The sequence below is a fragment of the Sus scrofa genome, chromosome 18, assembly GCF_054392235.1.
Source record: "Sus scrofa isolate SSC_HxYL_T2T_F1_AM1 chromosome 18, Sscrofa_HxYL_maternal_Yorkshire_Landrace_v2.0, whole genome shotgun sequence".
In the NCBI taxonomy this organism is placed as follows: domain Eukaryota; kingdom Metazoa; phylum Chordata; class Mammalia; order Artiodactyla; family Suidae; genus Sus; species Sus scrofa.
The window spans coordinates 42,225,255-42,253,203 of record NC_139400.1 but is presented as its reverse complement, the minus strand read 5'-3'; the positions used below and the strand labels follow the sequence as shown (position 1 = coordinate 42,253,203).

At 37.8% G+C, this 27,949-nt stretch overlaps 1 protein-coding gene across 8 annotated transcripts in view; it reads left to right on the top strand.

Annotated features, from left to right (window-relative positions):
• ZNF277 (zinc finger protein 277) overlaps positions 1 to 27,949 on the top strand; it is a 112,713-nt gene that overhangs the window by 66,389 nt on the left and 18,375 nt on the right. For all 8 annotated transcript variants that reach the window (XR_014834206.1, XR_014834204.1, XR_014834205.1 and 5 more), the window contains exons 3-6: positions 1,160 to 1,248; positions 1,513 to 1,595; positions 22,291 to 22,382; positions 26,740 to 26,850. Coding sequence is in view for 3 of the 8 variants with exons in the window: in XM_021079287.2 (XP_020934946.1) it covers positions 1,160 to 1,248; positions 1,513 to 1,595; positions 22,291 to 22,382; positions 26,740 to 26,850 (375 nt within the window). In the remaining 5 variants the exon portion in view is untranslated. The remainder of the gene's footprint in view (positions 1 to 1,159; positions 1,249 to 1,512; positions 1,596 to 22,290; positions 22,383 to 26,739; positions 26,851 to 27,949) is intronic.

Here is a 27,949-nt window from a genome sequence, read left to right as displayed (position 1 = left end):
ATGTTAGCTCTTGTCATGTTTCTCTGCCTCTCTCACATTTTTTTTTGCTAATTGATGAATGCCCTTTCTATAGAGCACCATGGGATTGGGAAATAAATGTTAAGGAAAAGGGAAGTAAGAATAATAAAAGAAGACAAAATACTAGGAGTTGGTGGCTACTTAGAGAACCTTATAGGACTCTTCAGGTACTCTTTAAACCGTTTAATGTGGACCATGTGTAAACATTGCTAGGTGCTATATCAAACCATTTAAAATGTCCAAGTTCCTGCCTTTTTTGGTGTACTTCATCCATTTCACTAAGTTCCATCTCTTTCACAGGTTTTGGTTCTTTGTTTTAAGTTTCTTTTTTATACATCAGCCATGTAACCTGATAAATTGTCAGCTATGGTGTCAGCCTTTCTGTTTCCTTTATCCTCATGAAGGAGATCACCTTCTCTTCCTGGTACCATTTGATAAATGAAGTTGCATTTGTCAATATAAATCTCGTTAGATAAGTGGAAAGATGAACAGCTTGTTGAATCCTGTCACCTTACTCCCTCTTTCATCAGATAATGCAGGTCTGGGTGTTAGGCTATCCTTTTATATTAGCCAGTATATTCTTCTAACTCAGCTCATTAGATACAGGAATTGTAAGCCTGACTATTTTTCTAAAAGGTAAATTTGCCTAATTTCAGACACAGTGTGCACATATGGAATTGTTCTATCTTGTTATATAGATAATGAATTTAGACTGACTTTTCATTCCATTGTTATTATGATCTGTTCTTTAACCACTCTGCTTTCACTTTATTGGAAAATATGTGATAAAGCCTATTTAATCATTGCTGCATTTTAAATTCACATAAACTTAGATGTGATTTCAGAAAAACTTCATTTTCACATAAAAATAATTCATTTTAACTTTCCTATATGTCGGTTTATTGAATTTGGGGATGGTAAAATTTAATCATTTTCATGCCTTTACAGAGTAATTTCATTTCATTAAATACTTATTTCATATTTCTACAGTGCTCTGCTGCCTTTCTATTTACAAATTTTCTAGCAGTTTTCAGTCAACATTTGATTTGTTGTTTTAGGATAATTAAATGTTCTTATAAAATCCTATTGTTCTAAAGTAGTGTGTTGAGTCTTCACATTCTTTTGTTTTGATTGTTCTAAGGTACATTTTATATTGGAGGAAAAGGTTCACTGAACAGCCCATTACAGATTTTTGTAGTGTGATAAGAATCAATTCCACAGCTCCAATTGGTAAGTGTATATCTTGACTACCATTTTTGTCCTACAATTCAAAAATTCAAAGGAATAATCTTTATTAAATTATAATTCTCTAAAATTAAATCTAAAATTAAACTGTTGTGTTTATGTTGCCTCACTTCAGTAAAACTAAAACAGAACTATATACCAGAAGAGAGATCGTCATAGACATAGACAGATGTATTTTTTAAGAAATAAAACTATTTTGGAAAAAGTGATAAATACCCTTTCTCATTTATTTTCCTAATCTGTCAACAGAAGAACAAGACAATTATTTTTTGTTATGTGATGTTTTACCAGAAGATAGAGTACTTAGAGAAGAGCTTCAGAAACAGAGACTGGTAAGAACTATTTTAAAGGATAAACAGTGTGTTGGAAAAATATACAAGATCATTTTTGTTACTGCTCTTTTTTTGTTTGTTTTTATTCTGGAAACTTTCTAACATATATAAAAAAGCAGATACTACATAAAGATCTTAAAACTTTAAATATACACATGGATAGAAGATTAAAGCATTTCATGTTAAAAATGCAGAGAAAATTTTTGGCTTTGTTTTGCTTCCTGGATTATCTCTAAAATAACAACACAGCTTACACATTTTAGTGTAATTTTAGCTGCCTGACACATGCTAGGGTTTAGCAGTTGTGGAAAAATGCCCTCAGCTAAAATTGAGTTGAATTGATTAACTTGGTTTGGTCCCTCTGGAATGTGCTATGCACTAGCACTTCTTTTATTCCCCTTTATGAATTAAGCATATAGTTTGATCATAATAGCCTTTTTCATTTTTACCCTTAACTATAAGTAAACTAATTTGAAAATCTCAGCATGTTTAGTCTTTAAAAAAGACAACAGCATTTGCAAGTATGAAATTTTTTGTTTTCTTAAGTTGAACAAAAAATTGGTTATTTCTTTTGAAGTTATTAGTTTGTTTAAAATTGTCCAATTTTCCATTTTTTGTCACTTAATCTCAACTATTACTTGTTTATAACTTGCTTCCTTTAGTGGTTATTTACAAAAATTCCCCGTATCTTTCAACCTGGCTAGATTTGTTGTAAGAAAAAGCCTTGATTTCAGTGTTTCTGCTGAATCCTCAAGAGATTTAGGAGGAAAATAAATTCTATCTACCAAAGACATGAGATTTGGGAAAGTCCCCTGAAGCACATTATATTTTATCAACATCTCAAATGATTATTTCTCCCCTAAGGAGAGATAATATTGTTGGGTATTGATTTATGTATAAGAAAAATTATGCTTTTCCTGTAGCAACAAACCCAATGAAGAAGTAGGACTTCATGAGTTTCTCTTCTTTCCCTATTGTAGTATCTACGAAATCTGCAGCATAAGGTTAAATTTACTGTCAGATTTTAGGGATTTTGTTTTGATTTTGTCTGGTTACTCATAATTTTTTATTTCTATGAGTGTTTTCACTCTTGTTCACAGCGGTTTTAATCATGAATGATCAAACTGTAACAATCCTAGTACCCATATCTATTTCTTTATAAGAACTCAAACCATTACTACTTCGGTGTTACTGTTCCTTAGTACACAAGAGTCTTTACTGTATGTCTGCAGGTAGACTCAAGTCCCTAGAAATAGCTACATCTATAAGATTTAGATAACCTTTTAAGATTCTGACACCAACTGCAACATGTGGGTTTTTCCCTCACACCGAACAACTCTAACACCAGCCGGATGTTCTCCAGTTGAACTCAGTCCTGACACCATCTACCCAAAGACAGAATCAGATCCCACAGGTTAAGGGCTCTGTCCCACAAGACTGCCCTCCACTCCAGATGCCAGTTACAAATCCAGATTGATACTGAGATTTCTGACTGACTGGCTGTAATATCGGAAATTCTCACAACCCCTCTTCCTTGGGCTTAATTAATTTGCTAGAGTGGCTCTCAGAACTCAAGAAGCTAGTTTACTCACTAGATTACTGGTTTATTACAAAGGACATTAATGAATGCAAATGAACAGCCATATGAAAAGACACATAGAATGACATCCTAAACAAAGAAGCTCTGTTCCCATGGAATTTGAGGCCCACCAAGGCAGCATGTAGATGTGTTCTGGTTCATCAACCTAGAAGTTCTCTGAACCTTGTCATTTTGGGTTTTATGAAAATCTCATTACCTAGGGATGGCTGATAAAATCATCAACCATTGAGGGAGTGAAAGTTCCAACCCTCAAAAACACATGTTTGGCCCTCATCCCTAGGTTACCTGTGTGCTCTCCAAAGTCAGCTCATTAACATAACAAGAAGCACTTTCATACCTCTAAACATTTAGAAAATTCCAAGGATTTTAGAAGCTAAATGTCAGGAGTGGGGATTAAAGCCAAATATTTATTTCTTTTGACAAATCACAACATCCCATCTTTTTCCAACTTTATACCCTGACACAGTGGTAGATTTGATTAAAGTGAGCATTATGGCAGCTTAAAAGAAAGAAAATATGAAATTGCAGTCAGTTCGTACATCCATGCATATTCTTTGAATTCCTATGTAACTAGATGATCATACAAAAAAAGCACAAGGCCTAGTTCATGTCATAAAAGAGTGTACAGTCTAGAGAAAAAAAGGCAAGTACATGCTCTTGTCTTGGGAAGGGAGGTAATGGTAGAGCACCTCATAGGGCTTGTGAAGACTGGGATAATGCATGTAAGATACTTAGGACAGTATCTGCCACATAGGAAGCACTCAATAAATGTTGCCAATAATACAAATAACAGTAATATTGTATCTTAACAATGAGATGTATTTGGGTATTTGGAAAATGGAGGAAAATAGATACGGCTCTTTATGTTCAAGCTATATTCAGAAAAGTTGATTAAATCTGTTCTGGCTGAGGTAGAAAGATTTTTTTTTTTTTTTTTTTTTTTTTTTTGTCTTTTGTCTTTTTTGTTGTTGTTGTTGCTATTTCTTGGGCCGCTCCCGCGGCATATGGAGGTTCCCAAGCTAGGGGTTGAATCGGAGCTGTAGCCACCGGCCTACGCCAGAGCCACAGCAACGCGGGATCCGAGCCGCGTCTGCAACCTACACCACAGCTCATGGCAACGCCAGATCGTTAACCCACTGAGCAAGGGCAGGGACCGAACCCACAACCTCATGGTTCCTAGTCGGATTCGTTAACCACTGCGCCACGACAGGAACTCCCAGGACTTTCTAGTGATAAAGACCCATTGATGTCTGTCTCCTTATTGCCCATGAGAGTAAAATGAAGAAAAGATGATAAATATAACTGTAGAAAAATCTGTTGAAAGCTAGATAACTTCTGACAGACTGCAGACCAAGTTGGAGCTATGGAAAGAAGTTAACAATTACTGAGTGCCAGCTTTATGCCATGCCTTCAGTAGATCCTTGCTTCATAGTAACCCTGTGAAGTAGCTATGAAGTGCTGTTCTGCTGATGAGGAAACTGGTATAGAGAGATTATTTTGCCCAGGAGCACTTAGTGAATGAGAAGCAAAGCTGGGGAATTAAGCCAAATTTTTCATGGCTTTTCAGGCCTTGCTACCCATGCGAGACTAGTAGTTATTTATTCTGCTTACCAAGTGCCTTGTACTTTTTTTTTTTTTTTTTTTTTGCCAGTTACCACAGCATGCAGAAGTTCCTGGGCCAGGGATCGACCCAACCCACAGCAGTAACAGCACTGAGTCCTTAATGGCTAGGCCACCAGGGAACTCTGCCTTGTATTCTTTTTTTTTTCTAGGCTCTGAGACTTGCTCATAGTCTGACATGTCTATGTAGACAGGGGTTTTGGGCTAGGATTGGACTATAGGGAAAGCAAAGGAGGTTTATAATAGGCTACCACTGGGAATGATGGCTAGAAGATCAATAGAAAGAAAAGATTTGCCACATAGCAAGAAGATGGGCTGAATTCGCAACCAGCCATTTCATCACAATTTTATGCTCTGTAGTGTGGAAGCATGAGATTGGCCTGGGTGATCTTCCTTTGGGAGCTGGCAATGAAGACAAGATGTCTCTCTTTTATGTATAATGAGCTCTACAAATCAGTATCAGGCATTTCCAGAAGGAAGCTCAAATGATCAAATGAGATAGCTTTCAAGGAAAGTAATCATACACCTTTTTTGTTCTATCAAGTTAACAAGATTTGAGAACTGTAATACTAAGTGGTGGCAAGAGTGTTAAAAAGACAAGCACTTTTTCAGCCACTTTAAAGACTGCGAATTGGTATACCATTCCTGAAAGATGCTTAAATGTAGTTTAAACCACTTAAATTGGCTTATTGTAATGAGTATATAATCGATTCTATGTTTGAATGACTCAGTTCAGTGTAAGTAGGATCTCAACTCAAGCTCAAGTCTGTGAGGGAAGGCCTTCAAATTAGAGTGGCATTTGCTCTCCTGACTTGCTTTAGTGATGACTTGCATAGATATAATTTGTATTTACTCTCTTATTTGGAACTCTGTAAATAAAGGATTTAATATAAATACCTTTTTATGATCTGCCTTAGTTCAAAATGACTTTGTAATTTCTTTGAGGGCAGGGAATATGTCTTATATTCAAATATCCTTCAGTAGTGCTCACTATACTGCTAAGTTTATGTTGGTATTTTTTCCAAACCCCTTTTAAAAAAAAAAAAATTAGTTTGTGTGTAAGTGGCTGGAAGCATATAGAGTCTAATTGATCCACTTTTTCCATTTTTTTGTAGACCTCACTGGTTTGTTGTGACATTTATGAGATTTGTCTGTGTTACCAGTTGTATTTTAAAGAGTCCTGCTTGGCACTTTGAATGCCTTCACCTGCACTCTGAAGGAAACTAGAGAATTAGGGAAAATTTTTGAGGGTTTGAATATAGTCTGTGCACCTTCCTCCCTTTAGCTTGCTTCTTTAAAAATTTTCCCCTGATTTCATCATTCTGCCTTAACCTCCTCCAGTAGTTCTTTGCCCTCTTTTCTTTTAAATTTAAAAATAAACTTTTCAGGGAGTTCCCATCGTGGCTCAGTGGTTAATGAATCCGACTAAGAACCACGCGGTTGCGAGTTCCGTCCCTGCCCTTGCTCAGTGAGTTAACCATCTGGCGTTGCTGTGAGCTGTGGTGTAGGTTGCAGACGCGGCTCGGATCCCGCGTTGCTGTGGCTCTGGTGTAGGCCGGTGGCTACAGCTCCGATTGGACCCCTAGCCTGGGAACCTCCATATGCCGTGGGAGCAGCCCAAGAAATAGCAAAAAGACAAAAAAAAAAAAAAAAAAAAATGAGTTTTTACATTTGCCTACAGTAGAAGTGGCATTCATAAGCTCTCAGAGCAGTATATAACTTTTAATTAAGTTGGAATGAGGGGAGACATCCAGTTATCTGCATCAAAGGGTTTTTTTTAATCACTATTATAAATGCCAGCTTGAGAGGTCAATTTCATGATGATTTAACCTATATTGCAAGTTGATCCTCTGAAGAGAAATAGGCGGGGGGGGGGGGTGTTTGTTTTTCAATACTACTTCATATATTCCACCTCCCCCCACAGCAAAATAACAAAATGAAATTATATATCTCCCACTAAGATTTTTCTTCTTTGTGCCACTTTTCTTTATAGATTTCAGAGATTTTTTTTAATAAGAAACTCAAAATGGGAGTTCCCATCATGGCGCAGTGGTTAACGAATCCGACTAGGAACCATGAGGTTGTGGGTTCGGTCCCTGGCCTTGCTCAGTGGGTTAAGGATCCATCATTGCCGTGAGCTGTGGTTTAGGTTGCAGATGTAGCTCGGATCCTGCATTGCTGTGGCTCTGGCGTAGGCTGGTGGCTACAGCTCCAATTCGACCCCTAGCCTGGGAACCTCCATATGCCGCGGGAGCAGCCCTAGAAAGGCAAAAAAAAAAAAAAAGAAAGAAAAAGAAACTCAAAATGAAAAGTCGATATACATTTGTACCTTTCTTGCATAATCCCAAACTTTGTAGCACAAATTCTCTAACTGCTTCTAGAGTAACTTTCCCAAATACAAGATGATATTACGCATTGAATGTAGTGTTATTATTAGCAGTACCATCGAGATCAAGTTAGCTAGAGTGACCACTGAGTGATGTTAACCTTCAGATTAATTAATGTTTTCATTTAGGAACATTGTAAACCCAGTCTGAAATAATACTAAGCTGAATCCTGAAGTTTACCACTTAGAACTTCTTCAACAGAAACTTAAAATTTACATGGCTATTTTTATATACACTGGCTCTAGGAGATCTCTAAGGCACTATTATTGTCTCTGTTTAGATGAAACAACAGGGTTGAATGTTAGGAAATATGCTCAAGGCCACAGTTATATACTGTAATAAACAGGGAGGAAAGAACTCAAACTCCTGTTTTCCAACTTCCAGCATCATTCTCTAACAGGATCCTGTATCAATAAAACAAAGATCCAATTTGATAAAGGATCCTCCTGGTAGAGAATGATGCAACATGTGACATTTTCTAAATTGATAATTTTAGAATTAATAAAAATGGATGAACAGAACAAAAACACGTGTAAATAAATAATAGTGTTCTGTTTCCATCGCTAATAATTTTTTCATCTAATTTCTTATTAAGTCAGTGGTGGATAGGAATTTCTTATTCTTTTGGGCCTAAGAAGCTTATATTTTCTTTTAAAACTAAAAAATAGTGTGTTTTTAGAGTTGCTTCTATCTTTAGAGAGCCATAGGGCTATACTTGACCTTGAGTTAAGCCAATAAAATACTTCTTCATGCAGGTAATACTATACTGATCTATGCCATCCTCATAGCTTCTCTCTTCTTTAGTGTAAAAGGTGAGCGTTTTTCAATCTCCCTTAGTCACCTTCCAGTTTTTATAAAAAGTTCTCTTCCTGCTTAGGTTAGATTCTATACAAATAGAAATTAGGCTTTTCTAGTTCTCATGTGTTTAACTCTTGCATTTTTTTGTTCTGTATTTCAACTTCTTTTTTTCATTGAGATGATCTTTTCCATGTAAATGATTAGATCTATGTAATTTTTTTTGTCTACTAGTTAATTTTTTAAAGATGTTCTGTTTCTCTCCCTTACTCTTCAAAAGCCACCTCACAGAGATTCAAAGTAGGAGGAAAATACTGACTGTATCCTATGTAGCAAGCAGATGGTTATTGCCTTTATTGTTGCAATTTCAAAAAGGTGGGAGATACTGATATCTTTCAAAAAGGTGAGATATTAGTCAGATTAAATCTCATGGATTTGGAGGGGTACTTCATCATCCAGTTAAATTTCTCCCTGACTTTTTTTATTGTACTGTCTGTCTTCTTTAGTCATTGACATATGTTTTCTTTTTCTTTTTTTTTTTTTTTTAGAATTCTATTTATTTATTTTTAAAGACAGATTACACATTTTATTATTTAATTTTTTTTCTTTTTTTTTTAATTACTCAAATGAATATATCACATCTGTAGTTGTATAATGATCATAACAGTCTGATTTCACAGGATTTCCATCCCACAGCCCAGGCACATTCCCCCCACCCCCCCAAACTGTCTCCTATGGAGACCATAAGTTTTTCAATGTCTGTGAGTCAGCATCTGTTCTGCAAAGAAGTTCCGTCTGTCCTTTTTTCAAATTCCACATGTAAGTGAAAGCATTTGATATTGGTGTCTCATTGTATGGCTGACTTCACTTAACATGATAGTTTCTAGATCCATCCATGTTGCAAATAATGCTGGTATTTCGTTCTTTTTAATGGCTGAGTAATATTCCATTGTGTATATGTACCACATCTTCTGGATCCACTCCTCTGTCGATGGACATTTAAGTTGTTTCCATGTCTTGGCTATTGTAAATAGTGCTGCAATGAACATTGGAGTACATGTGTCTTTTCGAGTCATGGTTTTCTCTGGATAGATGCCCAGGAGTGAGATTGCTGGATCAAATGGTAGTTCTCTGTTTAGTTTTCTGAGGAATCTCCATACTGCTTTCCACAGTGGTTGCACCAATTTACAATTCCACCAACAGTGTACTAGGGTTCCTTTTTCTCCACACCCTCTCCAGCACTTCTTGTTTGTAGACTTTTGGATGATGGCCATTCTGGCTGGTGTAAGGTGGTACCTCATCGTTTGGAGTTTCTTTTTGTTTATGGTGTTAGGGAGTGTTCTAATTTCATTCTTTTCCATGTGGCTGTCCAGTTTTCCCAGCACCACTTATTGAACAAGCTCTCCTTTCTCCATTGTATAGTCTATAGTAAAGCTATCGCTATTTGCAGATGACATGATACTATACCTAGAGAATCCTAAGGACTCTACCAGAAAACTATTAGAGCTCATCCACGAATTTGGCAAAGTTGCAGGATACAAAATCAATACACAGAAATCGATAGCGTTTCTATATACTAACAATGAAAAAGCAGAAAAGGAAATTAGGGAAGCAATCCCATTTACCATCACATCCAAAAGAATAAAATACCTAGGAGTAAACCTACCGAAAGAGACAAAAGACCTGTACTCTGAAAACTACAGGCCACTGATGAAAGAAATCAAAGATGACACAAATAGATGGAAAGATATACCATGCTCATGGATTGGAAGAGTTAATATTATCATAATGACTATACTACCCAAGGCAATCTACAGATTCAATGCAATCCCTATCAAATACCAAGGACATTTTTCACAGAACTTGAACAAAATATTTTAAAGTTTGTCTGGAAGTACAAAAGACCCAGAATAGCCAAAGACATCCTGAAACAGAAAAATGGAGCTGAAGGAATCAGGCTCCCGGACTTCAGACTATACTACAAAGCAACAGTCGTCAAAACTGCATGGTACTGGCACAAAGACAGAAATATAGATCAGTGGAACAGGATAGAAAGCCCAGAATTAAACCCATGCACTTACAGCCAACTACTCTATGACAAAGGAAACATATGTTTTCTTATTCATCTAAGATATCTTGATAGGGTCATAAAGTTAACTTTCCCTCATCACATAAAATGCTGAAAACACTGGACTTTATTGATTTATTTTTAAGAAGCTGTATTGTGTCATTGATAATTCTTGTTTAAATGCAGTTATTTCTGCCTCTACATGCAGAGATGTGTTTTTGTTTAAGTATTATTGCATGAATTTCATTCTGACATAAATTCATGTGCTTATTAAGTCATCAGATTCTGGCAAGCAGGTTAGTCTTTCTCGAGGCTACCTAACAATTTTTGACACTTAAAAGGGAATTCTTGAAGTTCCCGTCATGGCGCAGTGGTTAACGAATCCGACTAGGAACCATGAGATTGCGGGTTTGGTCCCTGCCCTTGCTCAGTGCGTTAACGGTCCCGCCTTGCCGATCCCACCTTGCCGTGAGGCTGTGGTGTAGGTTGCAGACGTGGCTTGGATCCCACGTTGCTGTGGCTCTGGCGTAGGCCGGTGGCTACAGCTCTCATTCAACCCCTAGCCTGGTAACCTCCATATGCCGCAGGAGCGGCCCAAGAAATAGAAAAAAAAAAAGGGGAATTTTTTGGGGGGAAAGTAGCTTTTTACGTGACCTCTGGTCAGGGAGTTTCTAAAATATTTAAGTGCAAGCAGATTCTGTCCCAAAAGTGGTTGGGTTAAAACAGGACATCAGTATCTGTACACAAAATTTATTCTTGTTTGTACTTTACTTTATTAGCAAATCTGTCCCCTAATCCTTAAATTCGTGTTACTTAGCATTTTATACTGTAATTTGCTCATAGTAAGCGTTACATCAGATAGAAATAAAGGTGTGATAGAAATAAGCTTTTACTGTAACTCTGAGATTAGATGAAAATACCATGCTTACTGTCAGAAGATATAAGAAATGGCAGAAAGAACAAGAAGAGATGACGTTATTTTTTATCCTGAATGTGAGTTTGAAACAATCTCAAGACCCATTTTAATATTTTTTTTTTTTCCGTCTTTTTGCTATTTCTTGGGCCGCTCCTGCGGCATATGGAGGTTCCCAGGCTAGGGGTCGAATTGGAGCTGTAGCCACTGGGCTACGCCAGAGCCACAGCAACGCGGGATCCGAGCCGCATCTGCAACCTACACCACAGCTCACGGCAACGCCGGATCGTTAACCCACTGAGCAAGGGCAGGGACCGAACCCGCAACCTCATGGTTCCTAGTCGGATTTGTTAACCACTGCGCCACGACGGGTTAACAAATAATAATTTATAATAATTATTATTAATTATAATTAATTTATAATAATTTATGTCATGTTTACTTATTCAATTCATATAACTCCAATATTAAAATTTGCCAATACTTTCAAATTTATTTAGAATAAAAATTCAGCCTCCTCACCAAGATCCCTAAAGGTCTGGTGCCTCTTTCCCTCACCCACTCCCTTTACTCACTGTATCCAGTCACACCAGCCATGCCTGTTCCTCACACACACCAAGCTTTCTCCAGCGCCACTTGGAATGCTCTTCTCTAAAATCTAATCGCTTTTTGAAGGGGAAGAGTTTTTGGAGAAGGTGGTACCTGAGATGAGCCTCTAGAATGGAGCTATAGGCAAATGAATGTCTTGGAAATGCTTTTGGAAGGTAAAGACATTTAGAGTAATTCCAGTGGTTGACCGAAGTGATTTAGGAAAAATTGCCTTCTGTGGAGCATTGATTTAGCTACTAGCTACAGTGTAGACACTCAAAACTTGCAAACGTTTATGTATTATTTTCCCATCATTTACTCCTCAAGGTGGTGGGGGAATGAAGGACAGGACATGGTTAGGAAACAAACTTCCTTGGCCTCTTTCTTATTTATCACCAGTGATAGCTGATGAATCATTCTCTGTGCCTCGAGGTCAGTTCCTCAAAGGAATGCCAGTCCGGAATCTCCAGTGCTGTACCTCAAAGCAGTGAGTGTTCACACTCTGGGAGAAAAGGCCCATCAGCACACCCTATGTGAATGAGGGGCTTTGCCATTTGGGTTTGCAGTCTGGGTTCTGGTGTGGTAAACAGATGACTTGAGAAGAAAGCTGGTACATCGTGACTCATTTGTATCAACAGTACAGACCCTTTTCTGCATCTGCCTATTAAGAATTCTTATTATTTTTCTTTTAAACCTCCATTGTGTTAACTACTGCTTCATTTTCTACCCTGAAGTTTTATTGATAGCTGAAAATGTAAAATTCTAAACTGTTCCAGAACTGATTCTTCCTAAGTTTTTCCTCCTTTAAGATTGTGGAATGCTCATTTTTTTCTTGGGAGGGTCTTTTGTAATCCCAGCATATAAGCAAAAAGCAAATACCTCTGGACTTTCACTGGTCCCTGGACATAACAGGGGAGCAGAATCACCAAAGGGTGGTGCTGCAGGTCTCCTCAGTCTGCTTTCTTTCCCTGCTATTCCATCAGGTTGGGGCCAGACCTACCCCAACTTTTAAGAAGACAAACTTCATCTCTGTAAATGTTAAGCATCTTAAATATTAATTTTTTTTAATGTTTAAATCCTTCAACGCCAAAATACATGCCTATAATTTTCTTGGGTGTTCTGAGAAAACTGCATTTTCAAACTTGTTTTAAAACCGTTAAGTTAGTTATCTTCCAGGCCTGTCTTTATACCCAGCTCTTGTGCCGCAGAACACTATCTAACACTCAGAAAGAACTCAAGAATAATACTACTTACTTCCTCAGCATTTTTGCTCCTTTCCCCAGCACCAGCAGACCTCTGCTTTGTATCATTGTGGAGTCTGGGTCCTTCCCCCAGCCAGCCATATCACGCTTTTGTTGTGTGTTAAAGAATGGTCCTAGGAAGCAAGCAGGATTTTATTTTACGCCTGTTCACCATCGAAGGGCTCTTGTTCATATTTCTTTCTCCTGAGAACTTGGAGGAAACCTGTAGAAAAGAGCTAGATCCCTTTGTGTCCAGGCCTCCCAGATTTAGCCTTGAAAACTTGTTTAAAATTTCAGCTGTTTTCTTCTTACTTGCCCCTTTCCTCTCACGTTCTGCCAAAGGTAAAGTAGTTCATGTGTCCCTGCCTCTCTTCGGAGAGCTTGTCACCTTCTGGAATTCAGTTTGGTTGCTTTATGACTTCAGCTTTTTGGAGTCAAAATAAGTTAATGTTTGGGGGTTTTTGTTTTTAATCCAGCTTTTTCTCATTGTAAGGATATTCTCTTGTGGTTTTCCTCATCCTAAACAGACAGAAATCCTTTCTACCTCTGCTTTATTTTAATTAATATTTTGGTGATTAAAGTGCCTCTTTTGGTTAAAGTAGATGCTTTTCTTCTTTTCATAGAACTCAAAAAGACATACGCACACAAATGTATTTGTCTAAGAAAAGAAACAATTGACCTAACTAGTTGTCATAAATAAATTCTCAAACCCATTATTCTTTAGTATTTAACCTTAGCCTTTTGGCTGAGTTATCAGTGAATACTGTATCAGTAAATTACTACATTTAGTTACCTTGGTATACATGTTGCCAGAAGTTTTTCCTTGGAGAATATACCAGCAAATCGTCACTCATTGTCAGATGTTCTTTGGGTACATTCCTACTCAATCAGGGCCAAGCAGCTGGTGACACCTTCCTTAAACTGTAATCCATGTTAACAGTTGTGACCATGATAAGTGAAGTAGAACTTCAGAGGCTAGTAGATGGCATTGAGAGGGTGAATTTTTAGGGGACTCTTTTGTCTAATGTGTGTCTATCCCTTGAGTCATTTTTGACAAAGAATTAAATGACTTTCCCTGCCAACTCCAGTCCATGTTTAGAACTATACAGTTTTTAACAGGGAGATGTCAACTCAAATGTTTCTTGGTTACTTCTAAGGTCTATGGCTTTGCATCCAAGTAACAGCTTAGAAAAGCAGCATTCCAGCTATTTGAATGGAAGGACAACGTCAAGAATATTATCAACCATATTTATAAAAGCAATGTTCAGGAAAAATTGTTTGAGGAAATTCATAGTTTTTCTAGGTAGCCTTAAACTCTGAACCTGCAATCTAGAGGAAGCAGGTAACTATATTGTATCGTGACAGCTCTTAACCCATCCTTCTGCCTTGCTTTCACTAAGTTTTGGGTTATGCTTTGGCATGAGAGTCAGCTTTTGAAAATCAGTAGGAGAAACAGTCCATCTTATTTGCTCTACTTAATTCTAAATATATCACCCATTAGATCACATAGTGTTATCAATGACTTCTAGCTTCACAGAGTTAGGCCAGACTTTACAAGACTATCCTTACCTCAAAGATCAGCCACAAGTTGGGGGATCCCCAGGCTGCTGCCTTCACGTCTGACCAGCTGACTACAAATTCAGGGGGGGGGGGTCCCACTACCCCCTTGAGTACATCAATTCGCTTTAAAAACTCACATACCTCAGGAAAGCACTACATTTATAATTACAGTTTTATTATAGAAGTAGGTACAAATCAGAACTATGCAGAGAGATACATGTAGGGTGAGGTTTGGGAGAGCCCCAAACACAAAGCCTCTGTCATCAGCAGGGATGATTTGCCCCCTGGAACATCCCTGTGTGACAATATACATAGTATTGCCAACCAGGAACAATTACCTGAGCTTTGGTGTCCAGAGGTTTTACTGAAGCTTCATTGAGTTTCATTGATTGACCCATTGACCATGGCTAAGCTCAAATTCCAGTTCCCCTCACCTTCCTAAAGTCATGCTGCTGTCCTGTGGCTCAAAGCCCTAACCCACTAATCACATTGCTGGTATTTCTGGTAGGGCAGCTCTCATCCCGAGTTCTTATTAGCATGAACTGTCAGGTGGAGTCCCACCAGGAGTAACAAAGACACTCCAGCCACTCAAGAAATTCCAAGGCTTTAGAACAGGGAACAAAATCAACCAAATTCTTTGTTACAAAAACTCCTGTCCATCCATTTTCCTTTTCTAAGAAAGCTGATAGCTAAATTTGAGGCCCACCTTTAGGTTTGAATGTGTGGATTTGTGTGTGTGTACATGTACATGTGTATTTATTTCTTTTTATTTTTTATCTTCAATTGATGTGCCCATCCTACCCTGATTTTCCTTTCTTCCTTTACTCATTTTTATGCTACATTATTTTATAACAGTCTGGAATACTCATTAGAACAAGATAGAAATGTAAATGAAATAATCCCAAATACCTCAGAGATAATCTATGGTTCTAGAAGTAGAAAGTAGGAGGAATACGAGATTCTGCTGCCTGTCTGTGGAGCCTGTGGCCCACTGCTCTAACTTTGGTAGGGAGATTTGTTATATTCACTGTTGGAAGAGCATACCCAGGCTCCGGGACTGAGAATTCCTGGCAGGTTCTGCCATGCTGCTGCCTTTGAGCTGGGCGGGGAGCAAACCTTAGGCGTGTGTTATTTTCTCTCAGAGTCACTCATACAACCATTCAGCCGGGAAACTCCATTGCGAATGTAATATGTCAGTATCTGTAAAATGTTTTCGATAGCTGTAATTAATAATATTAGCCTTAATTTTGCTTCCTTATGTTAATGCACGCTATTTCCATTGGATTTATCAGTTAAGCATCAGCTTTTGCTTTCTTGTATATAAATACTTATCTAAATTGACATTTTCTAAATTGCTTTTTTCCCAAATTGGCTGATATTTACAATTTCCAACCTACCTCCAAATTTCATTTTCTACCTACATGTCAGTCCCCTATGACTGTGTTGCATGCCATCTGCTGTATCTGCTGTTTCGTTAATGTTTCCTCTGCATCAGCTTATGAATAAAGATGAAAGACTATGCACTGACCTCTTTGCTACCATTCATGACATTTTAAACCAATTACACAAACATATAGCTTGTTATTATGATTCTTTGCCTAATACATAAGCTGATGTTGTATTCTTACAACTATGGTTTTTATCTAAGCCTATTTTGTAATGAAAATTTTATCTGATTTCATCAGCTGCTTTGAGAAGCTCAAACATATAACATCTGTGACCTTCTCTTTATCCCTCTATTCTGTAAATCCATGAATAAAATAGTGTATCTACCCAGCATGAGATGTTTTAGAAAAATAAAGGCACAAAGATGGCAAGCTTTGATTTGCACATCTTTGTGATGCTTTCTATGGATTGTCTCCTAATATTACATTTTTCTGTTTGTAAGTTACTTCAAACATATGCTGTGATTAATTCTGTCAGACACTAAGCTTAATGAAAGAAGAAGGGAAAGACAGAAGGAAAGATGGAAAAGGGGAAAAGAAAAAAATTTTTCTTGTTGATCACCCAAGTGGCTTCCACTCAGTTTCTTCCTTGCTGATGCCTGATCGGCAGCAGTCAACATGTGAGCTACAGAAGAAGCAAATACAGAATCTTTCAAGCTCATTATTGTTTTCCTACATCTTAGCAAGTTAGCAGCAATGGGATGGGAATTAAGGGTGTGTGACTCCTTCAAGGTCTCTGAGGAAGTAGAGACCATAGGAAACAAAGCACCTCCATTCAGCAGTTACCGCTTGCTCCCATCGGTGAGACACAGTAGGGACAAAGATGAAAAAAGCAGTTGTGCCCCTCAGCGAGCTTTTCATCTGGTGCAGTACATTACATAAAAGTCACATTAACAAGGTTTTCCCAGCAGTCATCCATATACTTTAGAAGGCTGTTACTGAGTTGGGAAAAATTTCCCTCTTCCATACATCAGAGCCTAAGTCCCAGGCTGCTGCTGAATTATTTTGTGGCTCATGATTTAGAGGGTGAGGGAATTGGGTGAAAAAAAAATTTTTAAGAAAGATTTAGAGACAGGGAACCTAACAACCAAATGAAATATGTGAACCTAGGATGGTCTTGGTGGGAGGTGGGGAAAAGAAGATTAAAAGACATTTTTTGGACCATTGAAGAAACTTAAAATACTTCCTGGATATTGCATACTGTTTTGGAATTATTATTGATTTTCTTAGGTATATGATAGTGGCATTGTTGTATGTAGAAGACTGTCCTTATTCTTAGAAAGGGACGCTGAAGTATTTATTTAAGAGTTAAGTGTCATGATATCGGCAACCTTCAAATGATTCAGCAAAATAAAAGGTGTAGTGCTAAATATATGTATGTGTCTATTCGAGCACGTGTGTATGTTTGCAGACAGAGAAACTGCAAAATGTGAACAGTTACTGAATATAAATATTGGGTATAGGAATGTTCATTGTACTACTAGTCTTTCAACTTAGCTGTTTGTGAAAATTTTCATAATTAAGAAAAAGGTTAAAAGAGAAAGTGATGGAGTTACTTGGCTTGAATAGCTTCCAGATTTACTAACTCATTTGGCATATCATGACTTAACTGTCAGCACAGCCAATTTCAACAAGTAAATGAGAACTGTCCCCTTAATTTACTGAATTAATCACAATAGGATGATGAAAGCTATTATAGATATAATAGTTGCAAAATTATTAAAATGATTTCATCTTCATATGATTTATTTTATGAATAAGTAAAATTTGATTAAAAGTATATATGTGTTTGGTGTTCCTGTATTAAGAATTAAGGATAATTTCCTATTTCTTTTTTAATGTGCAGACATACTTTATAGAGTAGGCTCTATTAGAATGAATGAAAGGGAAAGTATGTTCCCACGATTTCATTTCTTAATATTTTTAAAGAATAATACTACAAGAATAATTTTGTTCTACTTCAATATACTTAGTTTCCTTAATTGTTGGATTCAATAATTATCAATCTAGCTCATTTCCTTATCTTGATTTGCATCTCCTGTTTTTCTCAGAAAGCCATCTTAGTAACAAATGTGTAGTTAAGATTTTAAGATATATTGGAGTTCCCGTAGTGGCGCAGTGGTTAACGAATCCGACTAGGAACCATGAGGTTGAGGGTTCGGTCCCTGCCCTTGCTCAGTGGGTTAACAATCCGGCGTTGCCGTAAGCTGTGGTGTAGGTTGCAGACGCGGCTCGGATCCCACGTTGCTGTGGCTCTGGCGTAGGCCGGTGACTACAGCTCCGATTCAACCCCTAGCCTGGGAACCTCCATATGCCACGGGATCGGCCCGAGAAATAGCAACAACAACAACAACAAAAAAGACAAAAAAAAAGATTTTAAGATATAAACTTATTAAAATAATGTATACCATATTAAAAATAAAAGTGATTAATTGGAGTTCCCACTGCAGCATAATGGGTTAAGGATCTGGCGTGATCTCTGGAGTAGCACAGGTTCAATCCCTGGCCTGGCTCAGTGGGTTAAGGATCTGACCGCAGCTTGGACTTGCTCTCTGGTCTAAAACTTCCATATGCCACAAGTGCAGCTGAAAAATAAAAAAATAAATAATAAAAATAAAAGTGGTTCATTGAAAAAAGTAAAAACTTGTCCTCCAAATTCTTATCCCATAGCACTATAGAATTCTCTATGTTACTCTGCATGTTCATAAAAATTATCAGCTGCGAGGGGGTTTTTTTGTTGTTTTTTATTTGCCAGACTCATAGCATGCGAAAGTTCCCAAGCCATGGATCAACTCATTCCCCATGCCATAGCACAGTGACACAAGGGAACTCCTGGATGAGTTTAAAAAAAAAAATCTTTAATTTTAAAATAATAACCAATAGTAAATTCATTTCTTTCAGATAGTTTACATATACAGTAGGCTATTAGCTTTGTTTAAGTATCTCATCAACTTACTCTTGCTGTGGAAAGCTCTCCATTTTTTATAGTCTATGTGAAATGTAAACCACATAAGAAGTGCCATTCCTGTGTGAATAAGGGACATTAAGTGATGTATGAACTCCTCTCCTTTGAAAAGTTCATTTTGATTTTCAGGAGAGCATTCAGATTTCTACTGTGCATGTTGTTGCACCAGGGGTATGAATTTAGTTATCATGTATTTATTAACACAATACTGTAGTAAATTATGTGCCTATGGCATAAAGGACCTCATGTTTTATTAGTAGAGATGTTGGGACACACTTTTCTTTAAAGCCAAGTGATATAGATTTCAATGGAACACTACAAACTGTGGCAAAAAAAGATACTTCTGGCACACCAATGGCCGGGATCACCTTTATGATTTGTAGAATGTTTCAAAAGCAACTTGGAGAGCACCATAATCTAAGTCCTAGAGAAGTGGCATGTTCAAGGCCACATTTAGAACTAGTTAGTCATAAAAATAGGACAAGAATACATGTCTCCTGAGTTCCCATCAGTTGTTTTTGTTTGTTTGTTTGTTTGTTTGTGTGTCTTTTTGCCTTTTCTAGGGCCACTCCCACAGCATATGGAGGTTCCCAGGCTGGGGGTCTAATCGGAGCTGTAGCCACCATCCTAAGCCAGAGCCACAGCAACACAGGATCCGAGCCACATCTGTGACCTACACCACAGCTCACGGCAACGCCAGATCCTTAGCCCACTGAGCAAGGGCAGGGATCGCACCCGCAACCTCATGGTTCCTAGTCGGATATGTTAACCACTGAGCCATCATGGGAACTCCATCAGTTGTTATATGTAGTGTTGTATGTAGTGGTTGTGTGTAGTGTGTCAGATTTATGTAGTGTTTGAGATGAGCTCTGAAGGATTAGAGAAGAGAACTTTAGTAGGCAAAAATGGGTGAAGAAAAAGAAAGAATTGTTATTCAAGACTATTGAGTGGCCTGAGAAGTCACGGTAGGTAACTGTGAACTGCCATTGAGGATAATAACACACAAATAAATTATAGCAAATGTTCTTGTTTTTCCCTGTAACAGAGTTTATATGGGGAAGCAATGCAGGAGAAGACCTTTAAAAACATAGGGTAAACTCAGATACAAAGCAATAGGCATGGCATTCGAAAGATTGTGAATTTTATTCAGTAGAAAATAGGGGGCAATTTCATGTTACTTTAAGTACCAGTTCTACTTGTTTCACTTTTGGATATAGTCTAGTTTTTGTTGTTGTTATTGTTGTTTTGCTTTTTAGTGTCTCACCCTCGGCATATGGTGGTTTCCAGGCTAGGGGTCAAATCGGAGCTACAACTTCTGGCCTACGCCAGAGCCACAGCAACGCGGGATCCGAGCCGCGTCTGCAACCTACACCACAGCTCACGGCAACGCCGGATCCTTAACCCACTGAGCGAGGCCGGGGCTTGAACCCGCAACCTCATGGTTCCTAGTTGGATTTGTTTCCACTGCACCACAACAGGAACTCGTAGTTTTTTATTTTTTTAATTAAAATTGTCTTATCAGCCTTACTCCCCTTTATTTCTTTTGCTTTTATCTGTCTACTTGCTGCTAGTGTTAAGTCCTAAGCTTCATGAAGTAAAAAGTGTTCTTTTATATTTTCTGTGTACCTAAAGCATTGAGCAAGGTCTCTCTATTCTGTATGTCAGAGTTCCAGCATATTCCAGTGCTATAACTTCTGGAGTCCCCATTAAGCTTCACAGCGCCAGGGAACTCCTCTGTCAGGCCTCAAAGAGTACCGCCTTGTACATGTACAGCTCAGTATCTGGACAAAGATTAAAAGAATCCCAATACAGGTTTTGTGAGCTCCTTCTCTGCTGCTTTCTTCTCTCTAGTACTTTGTCCCCCAAATTCCACTCAATTTTGTATCCTGAACGCCAGTCTTTTTTTTCTTCTCCACCAGGTGAGGTAGCTACATACTATTTATTCCGTTTTAACTTCCCTGTGTTGCAGTTTGAAAAATACTGCACAATAGAAGAGTGACAATGTATTGTTTTTTCATTGATCAGTCAGAGATGTGTGCTATTATCCATTGTCCAAAAACAGATAAAGTATATGAATCAATTTATTTTATAATAATTTACAGGAGAAAGGAAAGTGTGATATCCATTATTTCATTGTGGCTGAAACCAGAAGTTGATTGAATTGATTTTTATCACAGTGGCTTATTAATTTTTCTCCTCAATGAATGAATACTTCTAGATGTTTGTTGATAGATTTCCAGAAATGACACATGAAATTTATTAAGCTTCTAGATATTAGCTCATTTTTATGCTGTTCCGTAAATATCTATAGAATCAGCAATAAACTTTATGAAGTTCCTATTTTGTACTCCATGTTATAAGCGAAGTATAATATAAGCTTAATATAAGAAGAGCATAAAGACTTTCTCTTAACATCAAATAGTTTTCATATCCATTGGCAAGCAGTAGTTACCAGAGAGATGATAGGGAATAAGATGATAGGGAAACTGACATTGGCTGGCTAACAATAGTATTTAATGACCCATGCATAATTTGAATTATTTATAATTTGAATTCTTTTTAGATCAGAAATTTTTCTGATATAATCCTGTAAACAATGCTCTGAGATGATATTTTCATCTTAAAAATGAGAAAATTGAGTATTAAAGAGATTAAATAAAATATTGAGTAAAGGTGCGAGACAGATCCAAGTGTAGTTCTGTTCAATGTTCCTGAGTCTGAACTCTAAACTATTGTAATATAGTCCAGAAATGGCTACATGACTGAAATGGGAATCAAGTTGGATCTTAACATTTGGTACTTGTAAGAGTGAAAAAGCAAGAGAAATAAAATTACCTCAAGGAAGAATAATGTGTAGGACCACCTTGATTAGAATAGGTTGGTACCAGTGCATATTTAAAATTATTTGAGTTGGAGAGTAACAAGATAATTGTACATGAAAATAATTTTAACAGGTTTTTCTAGCAGCAAAAAAGAGGGTAGATGTGATAGAAAAAAGGATAGAAATCTGGCAGACCCTCTAGGAGACACATACGATAATCTCATAATAACTGATCAAAGACTGGACTCAGGGCGATGAGACTGGATATGGTGGAGAGAAGTAATATGGAAGAAGGTTCAAGTGAAAGGTTGATCAGAGCTTGATTACAAACTAAACTGAGAATTACAGAAAGTAACAAGTCAACAGTCCCATCACGTTTTTGCTTTTGGAAGAGAGTGAGGTTAGGAGTTTATGAAGATGGGAGGAAAGACAAGGTAGGGAAGGACGGTGAGACCCTGATGACTTCACGTTTCCTCTATAGCTATCCAGACGGTGTGTTGGCTGGCATTTAACAGTTTAAACTTGGAGTTTTGGTACAAGGACAAAAATGGAAAAATTTGAAATGTCATCAGAGTTCACATACTTCTTTTGTGCTTCTACCCCAATTTCCCCCCATCCAGCCTATGCCATTTTTCATTAGCTAACTGTGTATTTATTAAAGATGGTATTATGTATATGTTTCTACTTTACAGAAAGAAATTCTGGAACAACAGCAACAAGAACGAAATGATAACAATTTTCATGGCATTTGTATGTTTTGCAATGAGGAATTCCTTGGAAACAGGTAGCTATTAAGTATGTCTTTAAATGTTGCTGTTTTTCATCCAAAGACTTGTCAAAATATCCGCAATGGTTATATAGATTAAGTTCTGTGAATTGGCTCACGATCCCTTCGTGTATCCACAGAAATTTTTTTTCATACACCAACATCAAAGATGGAATGTACGTTCTCTAAGCAGAGTGGGAAATAAATTTTTTAAATGCCAGAAACAGACTTGTGTTTAACATTGTAGGGCCTCTTAAATTGGCCGACAGGCAAGACCAGGTGTAGCAAACTACTACAGATGTGCCCTTCTGTATTAACTGTATTAACTTTTAGCAGTTTTTAGTGTTTCACTTTTGAACATTAAAAATAATGAAGATCTATGAAAAAAAGGGGGGGGGGATTAGTAATTCTGTCACCACCCCCAATTCGTCCAAAACTAGCTGGTGTACTGTAATTTAATTCTAACATTAACCACCCAAAGTTAGTATCAGACTCTTTAGGTTTAAGGGCATTATCCTTAACAAGACTACCCCCACTTTGGACACCATTCGCAAGTTCAGGGGTTCCCCAGGACACCTGCACTTTTTGGCCAGCTAGCTACAAATTCAGGCGTTCCCACCAACAATGTGCATGGGCTCGAACAGGGTTTTCTGGGTATCAAATTCTTGTTCAGCTGTATATAAGCAGTGTGAATATATCATCCCACTGGCTTCTAGTTTCCATGATTTTTGGTAAGTAAGATGATAATATGGATGATGATGTGAATCTTGTGTGGGGAGTTCCTGTGGCTCAGCAAGTTAAAGACCCAGTGTTGTCTCTTCGAAAATACAAGTTCAATCCCTGGCCTCACTCAGTGGGTTAAGGGTCCAGTTTTGCCATGGCTGTGGCATAGGCCACAGACCTGACCCCTAGCCCAGGAACTTCAATGTGATGTAGGTGTAGCCATAAAAAGAAAAAGAAAAAAAAAAATCTTTGTAAGAGTTCCTCGTGGCTCAGTGAGTTAAAGATCTGACATTGTGCTGTGCCTCTGGGTAAAGCTATGGGGTGTGTTCAATCCCTGGCCCCAGAACTTCTGCAAGCTACAGGGCATGGCGCACACACACACACACACACACACACACACACAAATCTTTTATGGATATTAAGCTTCCTTTTGTGCTACTTTGAAGATTCTTTGGATTTCAGCACATTGATATGGGTCTCTGATTTATTCTACTTGAAGTTGATTGGGCTTCTTTGATGTTTAGGTTAATGTTTTCTATCAGACTTGGGAAGTTTGGAGTTCCTGGGTGGCCTAGCAGTTAAGGATTTGGCTCTGTCACTACTATGGCTTGGGTTTGATCCCTGCCCATGGAACTGCAACGTGCTGCAGGCATGGCCAAAAAATAAAAAATTGGGAAGTTTTTGGCCATTATTTCTTCAAATATTGTTTCTACTTCTTTCTTCACCTTCTGGGAATCCTGTGACACATGTGTTGGTAGATGTGGTCTCTGAGGCTCACTTGGTTTTTCTTTCTTTTTTTCTTACATTCTGCAGACTGGAAAAAATCTTAATTGATTTTCTTTTTTTTTTCCCCTTTTTTTTCTTTTTTATCTTTTTTCTTTTTATGGCCACACCCACAGCATAAGGAAGCTCCCAGGATAGGGGCTGAATCAGAGCTGCAGCTGCCAGCCTATGCCACGGCCACAGCAATACCAGATCCTACTCGTGCCTACAACCTACACCACAGCTCATAGCAACACTGGATCCTTAAGCCCCTGAGTGAGGCCAGGGATCAAACACTCATCCTCATGGACAGTATGTCAGGTTCTTAACCCACTGAGCCACAACAGGAACTTAGTTGATTTTCAAATTCAATTGAGTCTTTGAGTCTAGTTCAAATTTTATTTTGAGCACCTCTAGTGAATTTTTCAGTTACTGCACATTTCATTTCCAGAATTTATATATTTTTTATTTGTTTTTTTTTTTTTTTTTTTGGTCCTTTTAGGGCCAAACCTGCAGCATATGGAAGTTCCCAGGCCAGGGGTCCAATCAGAGCTGCAGCTGCTGGCCTACACCAAGCCACAGCAACACCCAGTCGAGCCACATCTGTGACCTACACCATAGCTCACGGCAATGCTGGATCCTTAACCCACTGAATGGAGCCAAGAATCAAACCCACATCCTCATGGATGCTAGTTGGGTTCATTATCACTAAGTCACAACGGAAACTCCCTAATTCCTATCTTTTTATTAGTATTTCCTTTTTGGTAAGATATTATTCTCATACTTTTTTTTCTTGATTTTTTAGACATGGTTTTCTTTGAACATTTGTATATTATCTGATTTAAAGTCTTTGTTAAGTCCAACATTTGGGCTTCCTCAATGGCAGTGTCTATTTACTGCTCTCTTTTCATATGATGGGATATAGTTTCTTTTCTTTGCATGTCTTATAACTGTTTGTTGAAAACTCAACATTTTAAATAATATAATGTGGTAACTATAGAAATTAGCTATCTCCCCTACCCAACCAGCGTTTTTGTTGCTGTTTGTGCATTTAGTGACTTTACTGGACTAATTCTCTAAAATGTGTATTCTTGTCAAGGATGGCTGCTGGACTATCTACTTATAATGTTCAGCTAATGTCATGACAGCAATTTACTTAAATGTCTTCAGTAAATATATCTTCTGCCTTTGACAAGGTGTTCTGTGTGTGGGTTGGGACATGTCTTTGATGCTCGATCAGTTTACACCTCTGCCTTAGCCTTCACTTCCTGCTTATATAGAGTCACAGAGTCCACCAGAGAAGAGAGACGAGGGTCTTCTCAGGGATGTCCTTGGGATGCACACAGCCCTGCGCATGCGTGTGTTCTTCTGGATCCCCAGGAGTGTGACAGAACTTTGTTCAAAGTCCCTTATGGTCATCTCACTCTTCAGGTTTTCCTTTTAAGTCTTTTGGCCAGCCTATTGTTCACCCCAGTTGATATTGCTTCAGGCACACTGCCTTGTTGAAATATGTAGGGAAACTTTTATTCATCCCCGAGGTATGAAGAGGGAAAAATATTGGAGAGGGGAGAATACATTGGCTTTGCCTCCGTCTCCTATCTTATGGACCGTAGATCCAGGCCTTAAATCCCAGAGAGGTTGAAAGCAGAACTAGTCCCCCATTAATACATTCAGTATGACTCTTAAAATCAAGAGACCTTGATGCAACAAAGACTGGGGTGAGGGAAATCTCCCAGTCCATCCATAGACCTTGAACTAGCACAACATAGAGTCTGGATCTAGAGGCACTATACCCTGCCCCAGAGTGCCATGGGATTAGGGAAAGCCTTCCAACCCTCTGCCTCACACACCCACCCCACCACCTACAAGAGGACCCCACCTTTGCTTCTGCCTGGACCTTTCCACAGCCTGGGCCTCAGGCCTAGAACCCCTGGGAAAGTTCAGCTCTGTCTCTGCTGTCCCTGGGGAATCTTCTTAAGGGCTCAGAAAGCACTGTGAAGTACTGCACTATATACTGGGTTTATTCAAAGTTATCGGGAATAGTTAATTGGTTGGAGAAATGGACGTATTAACTATGAGGTTAACAAATGTATCCCCTATGTAGTTTTAAAAAAATCAACAAACATCTTCATAAAGGTGGTTGTTTTATTTCAGTCTCTGAAGGGGGGGAGATACTAAAAACACCTTATTTGGGGCCAGAAATGTGTCTAAATAAGCTGGAAAAAATAAACTGTAATGTCACTATTCGTAGTCTCTCAATGGTATGTGTACTAATGAGTTCCAAAAAAACTGTCACCTTTATTTTATGAACTAAAGTTGTTGTGAAGGCCCAGTAGAATGTATTTTACAGACAGGGTGTTTGCTATGTAAAAGTTACATAAATTTTTCCTTTTCTGCATAAACTGAGCAGCAAGATAGTCATTGTGTATCCAGGTTATCATAACCCTTGCATGAAATTAGATGTGTGAACTGTGGGTTCCAAGTCTCTGTCCAATGATGAGCTGACTAAATGCGTATGATCCCAGTTTGTAGCAGGTCGTATTTCTCTTGGACAGTTGCTTCTTCCTCTTTTTCATGAAATGGAAAGGTAGGCAAAACACAATTTATTGAATAGTTCAAAGAACAGACACTCAGTTCACCTATAGGTGTAATGCTGCCCAGTGGTGGCAGATTGTGGAACAAGCTTGGACACCCTTTTTTAAAGAATGAATGTGATTATATGTGCACTTACTTTATAACATATCACTCTGACATAACTCAAATGTGTGTTTCACTGCTTAACCTTTACTTGTACTTCTAATTAGTGTTGTTATTGCACAAATGCTTCTCCTGACCTGATTTGTTCCTAGGTGATTTATAAATAATGCAAATTGCTCAAACTTCTTCCTAGATCTGTTCTTTTGAACCACATGGCCAGAGAACATGCTTTCAACATTGGATTGCCAGACAACATTGTTAACTGCAGTGAGTTTCTGTGTACGTTGCAGAAAAAGCTTGACAAGTAAGTACTTCTTTATGAAGCATGACCTGAAGCTATATTAATCTTGGACTCTGTTGTGAATTTTTTAAATTCATTTAGTAGTCAGAAGTAGTTAAAGATGGAATTTTCTCATTTTTCAAATTGAAGGAATTTACATTTTGTTTTAAATAATTGTCATATATACCAGTGTTTATACCAGTAAGAGCTATGTTATATGGGATATGAAAAAATTACTTAGCCTAAGAAAGAGATTGCTAATAATTACTTTGAATCTCCCTGTGTGCCCTTCCTCATTAATCTCTCCCAGGGACCACTATTCTTGATTTCGGATTTATAATTTCTTTACTTTTCTCTGTAATTTTTCTATACATTTAGTAAATATATTGTCAAATTGTTACATATTATCCAAATCTATATTAAACATAACATGCTGCATCCATTATTTCACCTTTTAATATTTATCCACATTTATATATCATAACATTCCTACCTTTTCTCAAGGTCATATTCTGGCAACCTTGAGTATCTAGAGTTAGTTTGTAGAAATAAAGGAAGAAATTTTCTACATCACCAAAATGGCTTTCAGAAATCTGTCCACATTTATTTCTAGGAAAGGACCCAAGAGTTTACTCGCAAAAGCTGTTTTTTTTTTTTTTTTTTTTTTTTCATTTAAATACAGTACTAGAGCATGTGGTATCTCAGCCCACAACGTTTGGAGCATTAACATTGAAAAAGTAGTACCCATTATTAAAAGGTTGGAATTCAAATTCTGGTATCAAGAGGACGTTAAAATAAATCTCTTCACTCTTTTATTGAATGACCCTTCATTTATAAAATAATAGTAGCTGTGCTTTCTAGCAAGATAGCAGTAATGAAAATCTCTAATCAACCTATAGTTAGTTCTGTGGCATAAGAAATAGTTGAAAGGGTGTTTAGTGAAGACAAAAAAGAATGCGGAATAGAAACAACTGATTTCAGTCATTTGTTGCAAAACCCAAGTTCGTTTGCCCAACGCACCATGAGGCCAAACAAAAACTTTGGCGTTTAGAGCAGAGAAAGGTTTATTACATGGACCATGCAAGGAATACAGGTGACTCATGCTCAAAAGACCAGAACTCCC